This window comes from Aulonocara stuartgranti (assembly GCF_965226115.1).
Source record: "Aulonocara stuartgranti genome assembly, chromosome: 7".
Classification (NCBI taxonomy): Eukaryota; Metazoa; Chordata; class Actinopteri; order Cichliformes; family Cichlidae; genus Aulonocara; species Aulonocara stuartgranti.
The window spans coordinates 44,803,073-44,822,829 of NC_138945.1; the positions used below are offsets into that span (position 1 = coordinate 44,803,073).

General features: G+C 41.3%; 1 protein-coding gene across 1 annotated transcript in view; it reads right to left on the reverse strand.

Moving 5' to 3' along the window:
• Window positions 1–3,556: 3,556 nt before the first annotated feature.
• Window positions 3,557–19,757, reverse strand: part of LOC309710370 (plasma membrane calcium-transporting ATPase 1-like) — a 29,965-nt gene continuing 13,764 nt past the window's right edge. The window contains exons 11-21 of the mRNA XM_082539758.1: window positions 18,551–18,792; window positions 18,239–18,476; window positions 17,206–17,385; window positions 15,749–15,836; window positions 13,658–13,764; window positions 13,300–13,491; window positions 10,442–10,655; window positions 9,291–9,502; window positions 9,092–9,199; window positions 5,903–6,082; window positions 3,557–5,268 (exon numbers count right to left, since the gene is read on the reverse strand). Coding sequence (XP_082395884.1) covers window positions 4,885–5,268; window positions 5,903–6,082; window positions 9,092–9,199; window positions 9,291–9,502; window positions 10,442–10,655; window positions 13,300–13,491; window positions 13,658–13,764; window positions 15,749–15,836; window positions 17,206–17,385; window positions 18,239–18,476; window positions 18,551–18,792 — 2,145 coding nt within the window. The 3' untranslated portion in view covers window positions 3,557–4,884. The remainder of the gene's footprint in view (window positions 5,269–5,902; window positions 6,083–9,091; window positions 9,200–9,290; window positions 9,503–10,441; window positions 10,656–13,299; window positions 13,492–13,657; window positions 13,765–15,748; window positions 15,837–17,205; window positions 17,386–18,238; window positions 18,477–18,550; window positions 18,793–19,757) is intronic.

Below are 19,757 nucleotides of genomic sequence, written 5' to 3' on the forward strand. Positions count from 1 at the left end.
CTTTACCCAGCCTTTACCTAACCTACTTACCTTTACCCAGCTCATTTTAACTTGCAGGCCACAAAGAGCCTAATTTGATATCAAGGGAGCCAGACAACCAAAAACTATAAGGGCTTTTTTTTTTTAAACAATGCGTTCGAATAGTTCACCTTTTTTTAATGTAAAGAAGTGCAAGTACATTTTTTTTAACTTGCATTTAGTGAGCTATGTTTTTGCAAGCCAGTGTCTAACAGCATGTCTTTGGAATTTGATATGTTTTTGTTTTCGTATGGACTAAACACTTGTCAAAATATAGAAATACATAAATTTCCTGTGTTAAATGTATGCAGCTCAAGTAAAATTTAAGGAAACGTTAGAGAACTGTTTTCCAGTAAGGGAAGAAAACCCTCTGAGGCAGATTTCTGCATGAAGACAGTACTTACTGTTTAACTTGCCCCTGAAACTTGGCACTTCTTTGCCTTTACACACGCATCAATGTTATGAATGAATGAACTGTGGAGCTGCCAGAATGTCACTGAGGTGCTTTTGTTTGAGCCTGGAAGGCAGTTTTGTGGTTCATTACAGAAAAAAATGTTCACAAAGGTAAGTAGTTCCAAATGCGTCCAAATTTATCCTTCATTTTCTAAATCACATTCACATTGCATGTCCGTTACCTCAAGCTGGATGTCGGTGGGCAGATAAAAGCACTGACTGTGAATAGTGAGAACAGCGAGCGATCCGTCACAGAGCTTCTTGTCAAGTGATCTTGGCAAGTGCCTGTTGCGTGTCGGAGTATGCTTTTGGAGCCGATGTTATCTTGCTGACAGTAATATGGCCAGCTTTCACAGCTGTATCGCTGATCCTTTTGTTGCTTCCTCAAACCTATCAACAACTCATCTTTTCTGTTCTCGGTTGGCCTTGTAAGTTGTTGTATTTTTCGTGTGATTTGTGTCATAGTGTCACTTGATATTATATTCCTTGAGCTCTGTGAATACGGCAAACATGTAGGCTTTGTGTTTACTTCTGTGAATAAATAGGAACCAATCAATTTTCATGAAAGAATTGACATTCCCTGTCTCCTCTTCTCCTTATTGATAACACATTTTCAAAAGGCTTCCATGAGTTTCTGCCTTCCACATGTTTTTGTAGCATGAATGGGCTTGCATTATTAGAAAAGATTAGGAATAAGATTGTGTTTAATTTTTTTAAAAAGTAATATGGACTATTGTTGATAGCTGGCTTTGCTTAAAGACACAATTTGTATTTATTTTTTAATTGGTCAGATTTTTCCAAAGAAACAACGTCAACATATGTTGTTATTGCCTTCTTCTTTATCCTCATTATTAGTAGCAGTGTGAATGGCAGTTAAATGCCATAGTGAATGGGAATGAAATTCCATGATTTTCTATTTTCTATCTGTCTCTTTTGTCACTGATACCAATGCCCCATGAGTGACACCATATCCTGATCTTAATTTGGACAGTTCCACCTACAGCTGTATTTAGCCAGGTGACCCCTTTCAAAATCACGTGCCTTTTTTAATATCTATCTATCTATCTATCTATCTATCTATCTATCTATATAAAAAAAAAAAAAACACCCAGCACGCCCCTGCGGGCGGTTTATCCTTCAAGCTCGGGTCCTCTACCAGAGGCCTGGGAGCTTGAGGGTCCTGCGCAGTATCTTAGCTGTTCCCAGGACTGCGCTCTTCTGGACAGAGATCTCCGATGTTGTTCCCGGGATCTGCTGGAGCCACTCGCCTAGCTTGGGAGTCACCGCACCTAGTGCTCCGATTACCACGGGGACCACCGTTACCTTCACCCTCCACATCCTCTCGAGCTCTTCTCTGAGCCCTTGGTATTTCTCCAGCTTCTCGTGTTCCTTCTTCCTGATATTGCTGTCATTCGGAACCGCTACATCGATCACTACGGCCGTCTTCTTCTGTTTGTCTACCACCACTATGTCCGGTTGGTTAGCCACCACCATTTTGTCCGTCTGTATCTGGAAGTCCCACAGGATCTTAGCTCGGTCATTCTCCACCACCCTTGGGGGCATCTCCCATTTTGACCTCGGGACTTCCAGGTTATACTCGGCACAGATGTTCCTGTACACTATGCCGGCCACTTGGTTATGGCGTTCCATGTATGCCTTGCCTGCTAGCATCTTGCACCCTGCTGTTATGTGCTGGATTGTCTCTGGGGCATCTTTACACAGCCTGCACCTGGGGTCTTGCCTGGTGTGATAGACCCCAGCCTCTATGGATCTTGTGCTCAGAGCTTGTTCTTGTGCTGCCATGATTAGTGCCTCTGTGCCGTCTTTCAGTCCAGCTTTGTCCAGCCACTGGTAGGATTTCTGGATATCAGCCACCTCCTCTATCTGCCGGTGGTACATACCGTGCAGGGGCCTGTCCTTCCATGATGGTTCCTCGTCTCCCTCCTCTTTCTTGGGTTTCTGCTGTCTGAGGTATTCACTGAGTACTCGGTCAGTTGGGGCCATCTTCCCAATGTATTCTTGGATGTTCGTTGTCTCATCCTGGACTGTGGTGCTGACACTCACCAGTCCCCGGCCCCCTTCCTTCCGCTTAGCGTACAGCCTCAGGGTGCTGGACTTGGGGTGAAACCCTCCATGCATGGTAAGGAGCTTTCTTGTCTTTATGTCAGTGGCTTCTATCTCCTCCTTTGGCCAGCCTATTACCCCAGCAGGGTACCTGATCACGGGCAGGGCGTACGTGTTGATGGCCCGGATCTTGTTCTTACCATTCAGCTGACTCCTCAGGACTTGCCTGACCCTCTGCAGGTACTTGGTGGTTGCAGCTTTTCTAGCGGCCTCTTCATGGTTCCCATTCGCCTGTGGGATCCCCAAGTACTTGTAACTGTCCTCTATGTCTGCAATGTTGCCTTCTGGTAGTTCAATCCCCTCAGTTCTGACTACCTTCCCTCTCTTTGTTACCATCCGACTACACTTCTCCAGTCCGAACGACATTCCAATGTCATTGCTGTATAGCCTGGTAGTGTGGATCAGTGAATCGATGTCTCGTTCACTCTTGGCATACAGCTTGATGTCATCCATGTACAGGAGGTGGCTGACAACTGCTCCGTTGTCAGCCTTCATTGTATTTGAAGTATGTTGTGGTAAGGCAGAGGTCTAACAGTGTGCGAATCTGATCGTGTGTGAAGTTGGTCCTGCCCTCCAAGGAGCTGTCTTCTTGTAGTCGTTTTCTGACAGTCTCCACTGCCTCCGTGGTGGGTATGCAAGTGAAGAGAGAGACTACGTCAAAGGACACCATGGTTTCATCTGGATCCAGGGTAAGTTTCTGGACCTTGTCGTTGAAGCCGTGGAGTTCTTGATGTGATGTGGGGTGTTCACCACAAGAGGTGCCAGGATGGTAGAAAGGTGTTTTGAAATGTTGTAAGTTGCTTCCCTGAGCAAAGACCACAACATCACTATATTACCAGCTGATAAGGGAAGGTGCACTGTGGTCCGATGACCTGGATGACTGAGAACCTTCACAGACATGCTATAGGATAGAGTGAAATATGGCAAGATGAAAATATGAGCTTTATTTTTACACTGAACATGTTTTATTTGTTTGTTTTGTTTGTCAAATTTCCCCCATTTTTATTTTTTGCAATTGTAATGTTATCCTTGAAATATTACATTTTTGTAACCTTATTTACATGTTTGTATTTTTTCTAAAATATTGTAAAGAATCGTCTTTTTGCAAAAAACAAAACAACAAAACAAAACATACATATTTCAGTAGCATTACCTTTTTTTTAATCCCACTTTTTCTTTGTTAAATTTTTGACACATAGATGAAGAATGATGACAACATTTCAGTGCTGTGCTGTCACATACTGTCTAACGACATATCTTAGGAAATGTGTGTGAAGTAAAGCCTGAGACTGGAAGGCTCTATAATCCAGTGAATTCATTGTGAAAATTTTTGAAAAGACTTTTGATAACTGCTACAGCTCTTCTTTTGTCTGACGTAATCCATCCATCCATCTTCATCCGCTTTGTCCGGGGCCGGGTCGCGGGGGCAGCAGCCTAAGCAAAGAGGCCCAGACCTCCCTCTCCCCAGCCACCTCCTCCAGCTTATCCAGGGGAATACCAAGGCGTTCCCAGGCCAGCCGAGAGATATAATCTCTCCAGCGTGTCCTGGGTCTGCCCCGGGGCCTCCTCCCGGTGGGACATGCCTGGAACACCTCACCCAGGAGGCGCCCAGGGGGCATCCTTGTCAGATGCCCGAACCACCTCAGCTGGCTCCTTTCGATGTGGAGCAGCAGCTGCTCTACTCTGAGCCCCTCCCGGATGGCCGAACTTCTCACCCTGTCTGACGTAATGCTTTACCAAAGTTATCCAGCTCTCAATGTCTATTTTTTGAAACTTTTAATAACTGTTTTTGTAACTTTTTCAATCTAAAACCACACTAAAATAAAATTCAACATTAAACACCTCCCTCAAAACTTTCTCTCTACAACACAAAATACTAAACATTTCAGTGACAGATCCTTAACAAAAAACTAACATGAACCATCACTACCGGCTCCCATCAGCTGGTCTGCTGAAAAACTGTAACATCCCACATTTAAAACTACATTAACAGAATATGTACACAATCAGAACTGATTACTCATTGTTCCCTGCACAAACAACATTCTCCTAAGTAACAAGAAGTTCATTTCTATTAAAAAAGGAAACAGTCTGTGTGAGTCGCTGTCACAGAACAAAAGCACATCTGGAAACATTTCTGCAGATGAACTCTTGGTTGGAACAATTTGGTGAGTCTCTTTTTAATTTTTTCCCATCCATGGCTCCCAGAAGAACCAGAATTCTGACCATAAAAAACACAGTACGAACATACTTTAGTAACAGGAGGTGTTCAGGTAGGAGGGAGGGGCTTCAGAGTGAGGTTTCCAGACTGTGCAAGGGGCTTCCTGGACAGGGTGGTAGTCCTGCTGAGTTGGGAGGGACCAGTGCAGACCTGGAGATGTCCTTATGTAACGGGATGACACGGTCCAAGGCGTTGTTGTTCTCGTTGGGGGTGAAGGGGAGAGGCGGCTGGCTGGACAATCCAGTAAGTGGCGGTGGGATGAAAATAGAGTTTCGTTTGGTAGGGGGATCATCTTCACTCTCATTTTCATCGATGAGGGGGATCTGAGGTTCTGAGTCTTCAATACGGAACTCGGGATGATTCATGAAGTTGTGAATGGAACTGCGAGATTCAGGTGTCTCCAGACCTTCATAGGGAGACACACTGTCCCTGAAGGCCTTCACCACACGGATCTGGGAGATCAGAGACAGTGAGTCAACTCAGGTAGATCATTTACAGCAGCAGTCCCCAACCTGTTTTGTGCCACGGACCGGTTTATGCCTGACAATATTTTCATGGACCGGCCTTTAAGGTGTCGCGGATAAATACAACAAATTAAAACTAGTACCGGTACCGAAAAAAATAAGATTTATTCATAACACACGTGAAAAGACCCAGGAAAACTGAGTTAACGATAAAAACGATAACAAAATAACCAATAAAACCCCTGAAAACCATACATTTCACACCCAATCCTCAACTCTCGCGGCCCGGTACCAAACGACTCACGTACCAGTTCCGGTCCGTGGCCCGGGGGTTGGGGACCGCTGATTTACAGGACATTCAACCACATAGATTCTGACTGTTGATCAAAATAAGCCCAAACATAAGGTCCTACATCATTCAATCACTTTATTTCCTGTCTGACAGATTTACTCTGTAGTTTAAACTTCACAAATTGATGACATCACGATTTCTGATGGTAACAGTGGTTCAACAACCAGTTGAAATTTAAATCTCCTCAGGAATTTTTAACCAGATAATTATACAAAAGATATCTGGCAAAACACATGAGACACAAATGTATCTTTAAGCCTGAAATCGTACCTGTGTCTGGATGCGGCTCAGGCCGCGGCACCACAGGATGTGGCCTTTGCTTAGCTCGAGGTCTCCGTGGTCAACCACATCATTACCCTCATCGGACCCATCAGGGATCTCTTCCTGCAGTGTGGCATGACCTGCTGTCTTCAGAAACGTCAGCCACTTTGTCGGGACACTTGACACCAACTGACAAAATTAAAAAAAATATTGCACCTGTCAAAGATAGCAGCAGCGCATCCTGGACACCTCAATATGAAGATTTAATGCAACCATTGTCTCATGATGATTATCTGCAAAGAGGTCATTATTTCTTCATTCATCCATCCATCCATTCTCTTATTTATTTTGTTTATTCAAGTATTGTGGTATTGAGCATCCTACTCTTGTGGTCTATTATTGATGCATTTACTAGTCTGTTTTTTTTATTTCTGTTAACATAATGTAGGCTCAGGTAAAATTATGCCCATCACACTGAGGCGGGCAATGTTTACCAGTGAGTGTGAGTCTTTTTGAATGTGAGTTGTTCTTTTAACTTTATTTCTTTTTAACACCACTCCCATTGTAAAAGACAAAGAGTTCCTAATGACTTGCCTGATTGATTCACCGTACTTTAGTTTCAGTTGATAGTTCTTCGACACATTATGCAGATGTCATAGGCATGAAGTCATAGTGGTTATTTCTTTAAGGTCTGTTGGAAGCTTTAGTTACTGTTGGAATGTTTAAACCATTTCTAAACCATCTCGCAAGTCAGATTGTTTGAGCAGAGGAGGGATAGTGGATATACTGGACAAAGGAAACTGAATGGCTGTAGCTCAGGCGGTACAGCAGGTCATCTACTGATTGGAAGGTTGGTGGTTTGATTCCTGGCTTCCCCTAGACTGCATGCCAAATATCCTTGGGCAAGATACTAACCCCAGATTGCTCTCCGATGCATCCATCGGAGTATGAATGTTAGTTAGAAAATGTGCTGGTGCGAATGGGTGTGAATGGGTGAATGCACAAGTTGTGTAAAGTGCTTTGAATGCTCAGAAGAGTAGAAAAGCGCTATATAAGAACCAGTCCATTTACCATTTACCATGAATATGGAGCTATTAGCTAACAACACTGAGAAGATTCATGGATGTAGTGAAAGAGGACATCCACTGGGTTGATGTATCAGAAAAGGATACTAGGAATAAAATGAGAGGCATAAAGCGATCTGCTGTGGCTGGTCTTCTTTGGGACCAGCCAAAAGAAGAAGAAGGAATTGATTCGCAGCACTTGGCTCCTACTTGTCAATTTCTATGAAAGCAATAAGGGTAAACTTCATACAGTGCTTCTGTGTTTTGGCTTAGTTTAATCATGATATAGTGTAATATGTCATGTATCGCTGTTCTTCGTCAAGTTTGTATTTAAATAATTTTTTAAACCAACTGAGGACCAGATTACAGATTATGCAGATACACGGAGAAAATTGGAAAAAAAAACCAAAAACAACACAGCTTTATTCCCAGCAATACAAAAACTAAACTGGGAGAAAGGAGAGACACACAACCATGAGGGAGATCGCAACACAGGACTGAGCGAGATGCTGAGATAAATACATAGAAGGATAACGGGGGAAGTGAGGACCCGCAAGGAACACAGCTGCTACAAATGAACATGACGCCACAGGGGAAGCAAAATAAAATACGCTGAACATGGGAACACGAGACCTTCACAATAAAACAGGAAACTGGGGAACATGACACAGGAGTGGAGGATGGATAAAAATTATGGAATAAAACACAAGGAGGGGAAACAAGGCACAAGAACGCATACAAACACATAAACACAAATGCACAGAGGGAGACACAGAGGGCAACGACACAAGGGAAAAATATTAAATAATCAAGGAACTAAACTGGGACTAGGGATGGGTACCGGTGTCCGGTGCCATGATGGCACCGGTTCTGACATAAACGGTAGTAACCAGACCGAAAAGCAGTGCACATTTCGGTGCTTTATTTCGGTGCTTTTTTTTCCTGAGCTGTGATACACTTTAGATTCTAGCCAATCATTTTACGTTTCCGAGGATAGTAGGCGGGGCCAGGTACGTACGTTCTGTTAGAGCAGAGCTACAGATTAAAAATGCCCAAGGCGAAGCGGTCAAAAGTCTGGCTGTACTTCACAGCAAAATATGCAAACTCAGCAGCCTGCAACAAGTGCTTTAAGCTGATACTGTGATACTGTCAAAGGAGGCAACACCTCGAATCCGATTAAACAGCTGGCGACGCATAGCGTTTTTTTTAAAAGCCGAGAAATGCGCCGTATTTGATAGCTTGCTGCGAGACCTCACACCGTGCACGTCGGGTGGGTTGCCAGTTATCGGACCCGGAGCAACATCCCCCAAAAACCCGAAGAATAGAGTCCTGGCCCCTAGCCCTGCCAGTGTAGCAGAAATGATGAGGATGATGATGCAGCAGCAGCCGTTCTTCTCTGTGTGAGTAGCTTCATGTTGTTCGTGTGTAATTTACGTTGAGCAGGCTAACCACGTTATTAAATTAATGCATGTAAGGTGAACTAGCAAACACCGTCGTAGTTACATGCGGCTGTCTTCTTGTTTGATGGCAGATACTCCCTTCACCCCGGCCAAAAAGGCAAAAATGACCAAAGAAAAAGTGGGAAACAGCTAAACATGAGAGGTTTTTGGACAAAGTTTGTGTTTTTTCCATTGTTTAAGCACTGCTTCCAGCCAAGAGTGATGCCATATATGCCCCATAGCTGCAGAAAAGGCTAACATTGTTATCTTTTTACAAAAAAAACAGCTGAACATGAGAGGTTTTTGGACAAAGTTTGTGTTCTCCATTCTTTAAGCACCGGTTCGAGCACCGTTTAAGCACCGGCACCGTTTCAAAAGTACCGATTTGGCACCGGTATCGGATAAAACCTAAACGATCCCCATCCCTAACTGGGACCATAAAAAACTCAAAACAGGATAACCAAGCACTATGGAAATAAACTTAAGACTAGCAACGAGAACTTACAGTATACATAGATCATAATACAAAATAACAAAAACACAGGAAAACTCAAAACGCTGGGTCAAATGACCCAGGACCATGACAATGTCCTGATACAAAAAACCTTAGAAATAAAAAAGTGTACTTTCTTTTTAAATAATCGTAACAGCAATCAATTTAAAAAATTTTCATTTTAGCAAAAACAGTTTCTTACCTGTCCCCATAGCAGACTGCCGAGGCCCAAGAAGATGCACCAAAGCCATTGCTCAAGGGTTAGGTCCACACAGCTAAAAGGTTTACCTCCAAACTGTACAATTATGAACTACAAGAGGACAGAGCAACAACATTATATGAAAATTCTTTTAATTCCATCGAGCCTGAACAGGCTGACGACTTCTTTTTTCCAGGGTTACCTGTGAGACGAAGGTTCCGAAGATGATGGAGCAGAAGATGGGGTTTCTGAAGACACCCTCAAAAACGTTTCTCTCTCCATGGATCTTGCGGGCATTAAACTCATTGAAGATCTGCATGAGGACAAAAGTATTGAACACGATGGTATAGTGCTCAGAGGGCGGGGCGTGAAGCGGGGCATTCCTGCCACTGTCGATGTCAAACAGCGTCTCACCTGTAAGGAGGATCAAAGGTCACTGAACATGAAGTCTGTATATTTTTCAAAAATGTTAATTTAAAAAAAAAAAAGTAAATACTAAGACATTTTCAAGCAATACTTTAGTGACATTTGCCACACAAAACCTATTAAAATCCCTTTAAGAATCAGCTTTCGTAAAGTTTGTTTACAAGGACAACAAACTACAAAAAGACACAAGATTATTACATATATGGACGTAATGTAAAATACAGTACAAAGATGTGTGACTGAAGGGAGTGCTGTGATAAACACTCAGCATCAACATTCATCTTGGCTGATCTGATCACACGTGGAGAGCCCTAAGTGTGTCAGTTCACACCTGGCATTGGAAGGTATCTTCACATTTGGAACTGAAGCTGACATTCATGTTCTGTATGCAAATAAACATGCATTATTAATGCATTACTTCCATTAGCAAAAGCTGTCCTGTTATATCCTTCCGCACCTACCAACCCACCAACTACAGTCGGGTTATGGAACTAATAATCCAGTTATTATTACCAGACCCGCAACCTGACCCAAAATTAAACCAAGTCATTCATCTTACTGCACTTTATTATTGCTTGTGCAGTAATAAAGTGCCCAGATCACCTTTATACATTGTTAAAAGAATATGGTCATATGTACCCAAACAATCTGGATCAAACTGCTTCCTCAGGATAACTTGGGTGTATTTACACCTGTATCTGTATCTTTCCCATTTTGATTGGTCCTGATTTGACTTACGCTGTGTCACCACTATTGCTGCAGTCACCTTAAGTTATAAATTAATGTGCATGTCATTAAGTGAAATAAGTATTTCATACCCTACAAACCAGCCAGAATTATGGACGGGGCCATGTACTATAAAATCTCCTAATATGGCGACCCTAACAAAGAAGGGTAAAACTGGTCTTGTGTGATGTGTTCACTGACCAGCAAAGAGTAGGGTGAAGATTATGGTCAGCTGGTAGACGCCATGTCCCAGAATGTTCTTCATCATGGTGCGGGAGATGAGCGGCTTCTTGCGGCCGTATGGGTTCCTGAGCAGCAGTGCCTCAGTCGGTGGCTCCGTGGCAAGGGCCAGCGAAGCAAATGTGTCCATGATGAGGTTCACCCATAACATCTGCACAGCTTTCAGAGGAGAGTCCTGGAAACATTTTTTGTATGGTATTTAGAAGAGGAAAATCATCTGTTAAATCCAAAAAGCATAAACAGACAGAAAAGGCACCTATGAATAAACATTTACAAACAGAATTTCAAATTATGGTTTTGATTATATACACAAAGCATTAATTAAAAATATTAGGATGGGAATTGGTATTGAGAATTTAGTTTGTTAATTCTCAGGAATTTTCTTTCCAAGCTCCTTAGACAATTCTCGGGAAGGATATTGATTGTGATGTTCTTCATGTAAGCATTCAACATTCAAGAGGTTCCAATGCCTTTAGTAGTTTAGAACTCACGTTGTAAACCCATAACCATCTCTGCAATAACTTAAGCTTTAAACGTTGCTAAACTCTGATAGGTGCATGGAAGTAATATCATGTCTACTAATTTCTACTCATCCAACCAAAATAAAATGTTCACCCAGTTTGCCTGAATCATTTTCAAGTGATCTCGTCTGGTTGTTGAAGTCAAAATAAAGTCAACTCAAGTACTTCTGTACTTATTTCTATAGGACATTTAAAACAAGCTTACCTGACCAAAATTATACACAATGGTCACTAAGTCACGAATAAATATGCACTAAAATACACAAAACCATAAACCTCAATTGTAAAAACCATACCTCAAAATCTTCTCATTCTGAATTTATGATGTAAAATGCGATATATGCTATATTTTATATGTTATATTTTATATGTGGCTGCACATATGTGGCAGACACAGTCCAAACCACCAGTATGTCAGGGGTCTGCCCCAAGGTCATCATCCTTCTTTTATTGTGGATTAGTAGTAGCTGTACTCTGAGTCCCTCACAAATGACTGAACACTTCACTACATCTCTAAGGGAGATCCCAGACACCCTTCAGGGAAAGCTAATTTCCCACTTAAATCTATGATCTCATTCTTTTTGACACTGTCCATAGTTTGTGTCCATGGGGCAGGGTAAGAATGTTATTGCACTCTGCAGTCACATGCTTCACCAAAAAAGGCAATAGGCATCTACAACATTGCAGATGCTACACCTGTTTTTCAGTCCACTTCCCACTCTTTTATTTCTTCGCCTGTAAACAAGAGCCCAAGATACTTGAACTCCTCTGGGGAGGCTGTAGCTCAGGAGACAGAGTGGGTCCAATCCCTGGTGGTCCAATCCCTGTCTGCTTCAGTCTACATGCCAAAGAAACTAACCCCAAGTTGCTGTGTGAATGTTAGATAGAAAGAGCTTACAAAGAAAGTACTTGTGTGAATGGGTGAATAAGGCAAGTTGTATAAAGTGCTTTGAGTGCTCAAATAGAGTAGAACTAGCACTATATAAGAGGTGCAGTGCATTTACCCAGAGGAGGCTCTCCAGCTGAGAACCATTGGTCTCAGAATTTGATGTGCTAATTGTCACCCCAGTCACTTTATACTCACTGCAAGGTATTGACCCAGGTAGTGTTCAGTAAGAGTAATAGAATTGTACCATCTGCAAAATGGAACTGGCCATGTCTGATACTTGGCTGCACTTAGAAATTCTTTCCATAAAGGTTACAAAGAGTACAAGTGACAAAGGGCTCTTTCTTATGCTTACATCTCCTATATAATATATCCAGTTATACAGGACGTATGGGATACTTCTGGCTCTGGATACTCTTGTTAATCTATTCACACAAGCACCTTTTCTATGTCTGAGTGCTTTCTAATGTTCATATACATTCACATTTTAATGAACATATCAGAAAAAACAGTGTTAAGTATCTTGCCCAAGGATACTTTGGTATGCCAACTGCAACAGCCAGGTATCAATCCACCAATCTTCCAATTAGTAAATAACCTGCTCTACCTCCTGAGCCCCACCCATCCCTTACCCCAGATGAGAGCTATGGCTTATGATCGCAATTCCTGGTGCAAGGTGCACTTAAAAGCACCCACATAGTTAGACATGATATTAGCTAGGCACAGAAGTCCAATAACAGCACCACTTGGGTTCAGATCCAGCAGGCCATTCCTCCCTGTCACACCCTTACAGGAGTCACAGTCATTACCCAAATAAGCATTAAGGTCCACCCGCAGGACAATGGAGTCCCCAGTAGGGGCACCTTCCAGGACCCCACCCAGGGATTCAAAAATACTCTGAGCTCTCATTAACTATATTGGCAGAAATGATTTAACAACCATTTAACAACCCAATGGTACACAACCACTTTCTTTCTATCTCACACACAGCAACTTGTCCCAGTTTAGTGACTGCCCACTAAACTGGGATATACAAATATACATAGTCTCCACCTCCAGTCCAGAGCTGAATAAAGTACAAAGCTTCTCCAAGCGACTGGTTCCAGAACTCGAGTGCTGAGCATACATTGAGGTAAACACAATTATATTTAGCTAGTATCTCTCACTCTCAAGCTCTGGGTCATTCTTCATCAAAGAAATGATATTTCATGCACCAAGAACTGTCCCACTTCTTGCAGTGGGGTTCACCCTCTATATTTATGCAGACCCAGTTGGGTTTTAGCCATTTTACTCCAAAGTATTTACAGAAATTCCAAGAAAATTGCATTTTAAAATTTAGCTAAATAAATGTACAGTACATATGGTTAAAGTCAGTCACAGATAGACAGTGGAGGTTTTCAGGTGGCTCTGACCTGGGTGATGCAGGCTCCGGTAAAGGCCACAATGACAGCAACCACATTGACGGTGAGCTGGAACTGCAAGAATTTAGATATGCTGTCGTAGACATTCCTGCCCCACATAACAGCCTTAACAATGCTGCTGAAATTATCGTCTGTCAGGATGATGTCAGACGCCTCCTTAGCCACATCCGTCCCTGCGATGCCCTGCAGATCATAGCATGTATGCTAGTTTACGAACCTATCGTTATTATCAGTGCAAATAATATTCAATATTTAATAGCATTTAATATTAAACACCATTGCAAAAATGCTATAACAACATGTAACTAAATGTTAAAATACATTGACTTTTGATGACTGCTGAAGTTACCATAGCAAAGCCAACATCTGCTTTTTTTAGGGCAGGACCATCATTTGTTCCATCTCCAGTTACTGCAACAACCTGCCTCTGCTCAAAGACTGTGCTGTCAATAATTCCTGAAAAGACAAGTGATATGTGTTATAATCAGAGATGGGCAGTAACGCATTACTTGTAACGCGTTACTGTAATCGAATTACTTTTATCAAGTAACGAGTAAAGTAAGGGATTACTATTGCAAAAATGGTAATTAGATTACCGTTACTTTCCCGTAGGAACGCTGCGTTACTGCGTTACTAAAACCGTGATTTTTTTTGCGAGAATGTCTCATGACAGTGACGTAAGCAAGTGCGACTTCGTGGCAACAGCTGTGTGCCGATCAACAGTGGATCATATATCGAGTGCGGGAGAGAGTATGAGCGTGCAGTGTTTAAAGCGTGGAAGCACTGACCTTACTTTAAGTTTGATTCCATAAAAAGTGACAAAAACATTAGCGTCTGCTGTGCGTGAGAAGAAAACTTCTTTTTACAGCGAAAAAACCCCCTAAACTTCCGAGCAAGCACAGAGTGTGCTACGACGTAATGGGAAATTCACAGAGAAACTCGCGGATTCTTCCACTGACCGCTGCGGCACACCTGCACCAGGGTAAACCTCCCTACGCCACTCCTGCTTTACAGGTGAAAATAGAGCAACAAAAAAAAAAAAAAATAGAGCAACAGGACCGCTAGTCTGTGACTTTATTTATTTTCTGCTGTGTTTTACTTGCATCTATTTGAAAGAGTGAGTGTAAACACACACCAAAATATATTTTATGTGCTGGAATGTGCAGAAAATAGGTTTAAATATTAAACAAATTTCTTCCAGTCAGAGAATGTTGCATATAATAAAATTTTTGCTTGATGCATAAAGTTAAAAGATTACAACTAATAAAACAAGTTTTAAAAAGGGACCTTTCCATTTGATTACATTTTGTATGATCGATTCAACCCGTTCTCACTCCCAAAGCGTAACATTTTACGCTAGGTGACAAATCGTCAACATATTACGTTTTCGGCTACCCACCACGTTCCTAAATGACGACCTCGGAAAAAAGAGGAAATATGAGAACCGTCTGGACTCCATCTACACATGTTCGCTCTTTTTCTTCAAATCGCTTAGAAACACGCTATTTAACATCATTATAGTCCTGGTTAAGATCAGGAATAAGGTTATGGTTAGGGCTAGGGATAAGGTTAGGTTTAGGGCTGGAATACAGGGCTGGAACGTCTATTACCGCGGGAGCGTCATTGCACTGGATTCCAGCCATAACCCGCCGCGTACCATAAGAACGCCGAAGGTCTCCTTTCGCGTTCCTCAGGAACGCCGCGGGACGTGACAAAACGTCAACATGTTACGCCTCGGGAGTGAGAACGGGCTCGATTATGTAGAAAAAGTAGAATTGGGCTGAAAGATCTATCGCTTTATTACCTATTCAGGTTGTAAATCGTGTTTTTATAAAGTAACTAAGTAATTAATTACTTTTGAAAATAAGTAATCAGTAATTAGTTACTGATTACTTTTTTCAAGTAACTTGACCAACACTGGTTATAATGACTACACATTTTTGAGCATTAATAAGGTATGAGTAAATACTTTATTCATTATTTGTAAAGCATTACTCCTGATAGAATCCATTTTCAAAATTACGTTTTTAGAATGCTTAATCAATATTTCTTTGGATCTGGATGTAACTGATAAATGAAATGTTAAAAATGGGTGTTTGCTTTTCTTTTCTTTTGACTTTTAGAGGCTTGGTTACAAAACTAAATGCTTTACAAATAATGAATTCAATAATTACTAATACCTTACTAATGTTTAACAGTGCCAAAGGATCAACTTTAACATAAGCTGCCTTTCAATTTCTTTCCACATTTTCTTATATTTACTTTGTAAGGTTTAATTTCTATTGCTTTTAATATTCATATTTATGTAACTCAAAATGAACCTTCTTGTGTACAAATTTTCCTGTAAACATAAATTGTCCTTCTCTCAATGGTTCAATCTACCCCTTGTCACTAACTGTCTCCTGCCCCACCCCCCCTCTTTGATCCAGATGTGTCTAACCTTTGACCAAAGTGTGTTTGTCCGTTGGAGATGATCGAGCGAGGACTCGGAGCTTGGGCCAAATCTTATCAAGACGTTCCTGCTCAATCTGCAAAACAAAAAGAGAGAGAAGACCAAAAAAAAATCTATGTTTTAACGGCAGAATATTGATTTAAATCACTGTTTGTCCGACTAATTGTGCTGACCTTCCAACCAGATGCAGCATATGCTTCCTCACAATTTTCAAGGGGATGAGCAGATCATTGAGAGGGCCTCTACCTTACCATAGAATAACTGTTGTTGTTCAGATAACTATCATTAACTGAGGCTATGTTGATCAAATCAAATTGAATTAAAGTTACAGAGGTAGGAAGTAAAAAAGTACAAATACTTTGTTACTGTAATTAAATAGAATTTTCATATATCTGTACTTCACATGAGTAGTTATTTTTTGTTGCATAAAAAGAGACGAACGAGGCAAAACTTTGTGCCATGGTCAGGGGTTAAAGTGGGCCAGTGTTTTTTTGTTTTTGGCACAACACCAGAACAACTGCAGTTGTCCTGCTACCCCTTCAAAAGAGTAGCAAGCATAAATAAATGCAGCTTCTATCAACTGTTTGTCTGTGCATTTTGTCACACAGTGCTTCTGCTGCCTTAAGGTCCAGCTGATTGTATTTCACAGGGAGAGAATGAGAGCTAACTTCACTCAGAGATGGAGAAAGAAAAGAAAGACAGGACAGAAGTGGAAGATCATAAGGTAAGGACTGCTCAGTGGCATAAAATGGAGATTTAAGATAAGATAAGATAACCTTTATTAGTCTCACACGTGGGAAATTTGTTAAATTTAAAGCTTACATATAAGTCCTCATGGGGGCAGGGATAGCTCAGTAGGTAGAGTGGTGGCCCCATGATCGGAAGGTCGGGGGTTCGATTCCCCTGAACAGCTACCCTGAGGTACCCCTGAGCAAGGTACCGTCCCTACACACTGCTCCCCGGGCGCCCAGTGCCTGCCCACTGCTTCACTGAGTGAATGGGTTAAATGCAGAGAGGGATTTTCCCCACGGGGACCAATAAAGTACACTTTCTTCTTCTCATGTTTTTAACATGTGACATCATGTTTTTCTCATACTGTGAAATGTGCAGCAAAACAAACTAATGCAGACAAACTGTGTTATTAAAGGCTTTATGAAAATACTCTGCTGTACCTTTGATTTAAAGTGAAGGACAGTGAAGAAAAGTGTGTGTGACTGGTGCTTAGTGGCAGCACTGGTTGGCTCACGAAGCATAAAAATGGAGAACAAACCAATAGACTAGTCCTTATCACATTTGTAACAGTGAGCCAGGCCATAATGGTAAGTAAATGCATAAATGCACATCTCACACAGCATTCTAATGTTTGTGTTTTTATTGTGTCACTTTTCTTATTTTCACAGTCATCTACTGATCAGTCAAATCCTCTTTCTTTATGTTTGTCTGACCTCTCCCATTTCATTGTGAATGCGTCGGTTGAACTCTTTGCCCTCCAAACACAGGAAATCATCTCCAGGATGCAAAATGCCACATTTAATGGCAATTGCACGGGCAGTATTGATATTGTCTCCAGTCACCATGCGAACAGTGATTCCAGCCCGCTGGCACTTTCTGATGGCTTCTGGAACCTATGGAGCAAAAGAAAAGAAAAAACATGCATCTAGTACGTGAGCTTGATTGGAACACTGAAAAAATAAAAGGTTCGAACAAAGAAAAATACTGACTGACTCACAGCTAGTTTTTGCAATAATCATAGTTTTACAAACAATGAAATGTTGCTGACAAAATACCGGTCCCATGGTGTCTACAGAGTTTCTGAATTATTGTAGCCAATGATCCAGTCTTTCAGACATCTGTACTTTAGCTCAGAGGTGTCAAACAATAGGACAGAATCTACCCAGCAAAGGCCCCAAACCAGACCACTGGATGGCTTTGGAAATTTTGAGGGAGGGCAGATTTGGGACTTTTAACCATATTTTCATTGGTTTTACAGTGTTTTGTTCTGATAAGGACATCCACAACAGCTATTCATATTACACCAAAGTAATTAACTAATAGATAAACAACATCAATTATAACACAGAGAAGTCCCTTTCTACTTTAGAAATTTCTATTTTTTACAGTGGATCCTCGGGGGGGAAAGAGACATTGTATAGAAAGTGTAATTTTACATATTTATTTGTGCTGACAGATTTCCTGCATTTACTACAAAAGAATTTCTCTATCATGTAGAAAAACTGAGTTGTTCTGTTGAAATTCCACATTAAATGGGATTAATTGTGTAGTTAAATATGTTTACACTGACAGAAAGAGGAGTTTCTCTGGTTTGGCCCATTTAAGATCAAAGCTGGCCCACGATGTAAAATTACTTTGGCATCCTTGTCTTATTAAACATGCCACAATAATGTTAAAATAGACAGATCTTTGCTAATAGCCAATATTCTAAAGACTGGTTTGCCTGCTGTCTCTGTGTTGGCATACCTCAGGTCGTACTGGGTCCTCAATGCCAACTACAGCGATGCATGTGAGACCTGTTAGTATGTGGGCCTCATTGTCCCAGTCAGGCTCTCCATCAGACACAGGAAAATCTCTGTAGGCGAGGCAGATGGTCCTCAGTCCCTCAGACGCCATTGGCTCAACCACCTTTTTAACCAGATCATCTCGGTCGCGATGTTTGAAGACTTTGACATCACCACTGGCCGTCAAGATCTTACAACATCTGTAAACACAGAGATAGTCATGTGATCATCATCTTACTGTGTACGGCTGTGTGAGTACAAGCAGTAAACTTACTTCTTAAGCAGGATCTCAGAGGCACCCTTGCTGAACATTCGGTAGCTGCCATCATGGTTCTTTAGCACAGTGCTCATGGATTTTCTCACAGAGTTGAAGGTATAGACCTTAAAAAGTTTCTCCTCGGGGGTTTCGTTGCGAATGGCCTGATAGTCTCGGCGCAGGTCGAGGGTGAATCCCAGTAAGGCACATTCAGTCTTGTTTCCCACCTGGCGAGGGAGTCCACCATCCCTCTCTGGAGGCTGTGAGAAGAAACATCGGGAAGTTAAGTCTTTAATGAGAAGTCTGATGTACACAATATGACAACAGCACACATAATGAAATGATACAGCAACAATCAAAAGCTTCAATACACAACTTTCAACAACAAGGTTTTAAAGTTAATTTAAAAATAAAAGTCAGTTCATGTATAGCCTTTTTATCTTGTATATGTGCTTATGTATGACTTGTGTCTGATTTCCCGCCATGTTGTGTTCTTTGCTGTAATTTACAGCAGTAAAGGCTTTCAGATGCTGTTCATCTGCTGTAGGTGTTTTAGGGTTGACACTTTTTCTTTTGTCCTCCACTTATCCAGTTTCCTGAAAATTTTTAAGGACACACTGTGCTGAAACTAGTACTTTTGGTTAAAAATGACTAGTTCATGCCTGCCAAACTGTAAATTCAAGAGTTGTCTTGTGGCATGCTAGTCTTTAATACAGTGTCTGGTATGAGAAAACACATTTAGTTGTATTTATCTGTTGTTAAATTTGGCATTTATTGGACTTTCTAATTAAATTTTATGTTTATAACGTAACCACATGAATTTTTAATGCTAGACTGTTTTCAGTCTGAAAACTAAGCACAATTAGATATCAATAAACTTACTATTCTACGTACAAGAAAAACAGCCTGTCACTATCAATACAACTGTAGCTGCAGCTGTAAACTAGATATTTCATCCTTGACAGTCAAATAATGATCACTGTCTGAGGTTCAATTAAAATTAATTCATTTCAGTTTAATTCTGTTTTATTTATGTAAGGCACTTTATATAGTAAGGTAAAGAGCCTGCAATAATGTTTTCCAGGGTAAATAGAAGATTTTATAAATTTTTCACAAGGGTAGCTTTCTGTTGCCTTTTAGTGTACTTAGTTCTTCTGTCAAGACAGCCCTGAACATGGCAAAGGCTGAGCGCTATATCTGGTTTCCTGTGCAGAACCAGCTGGCT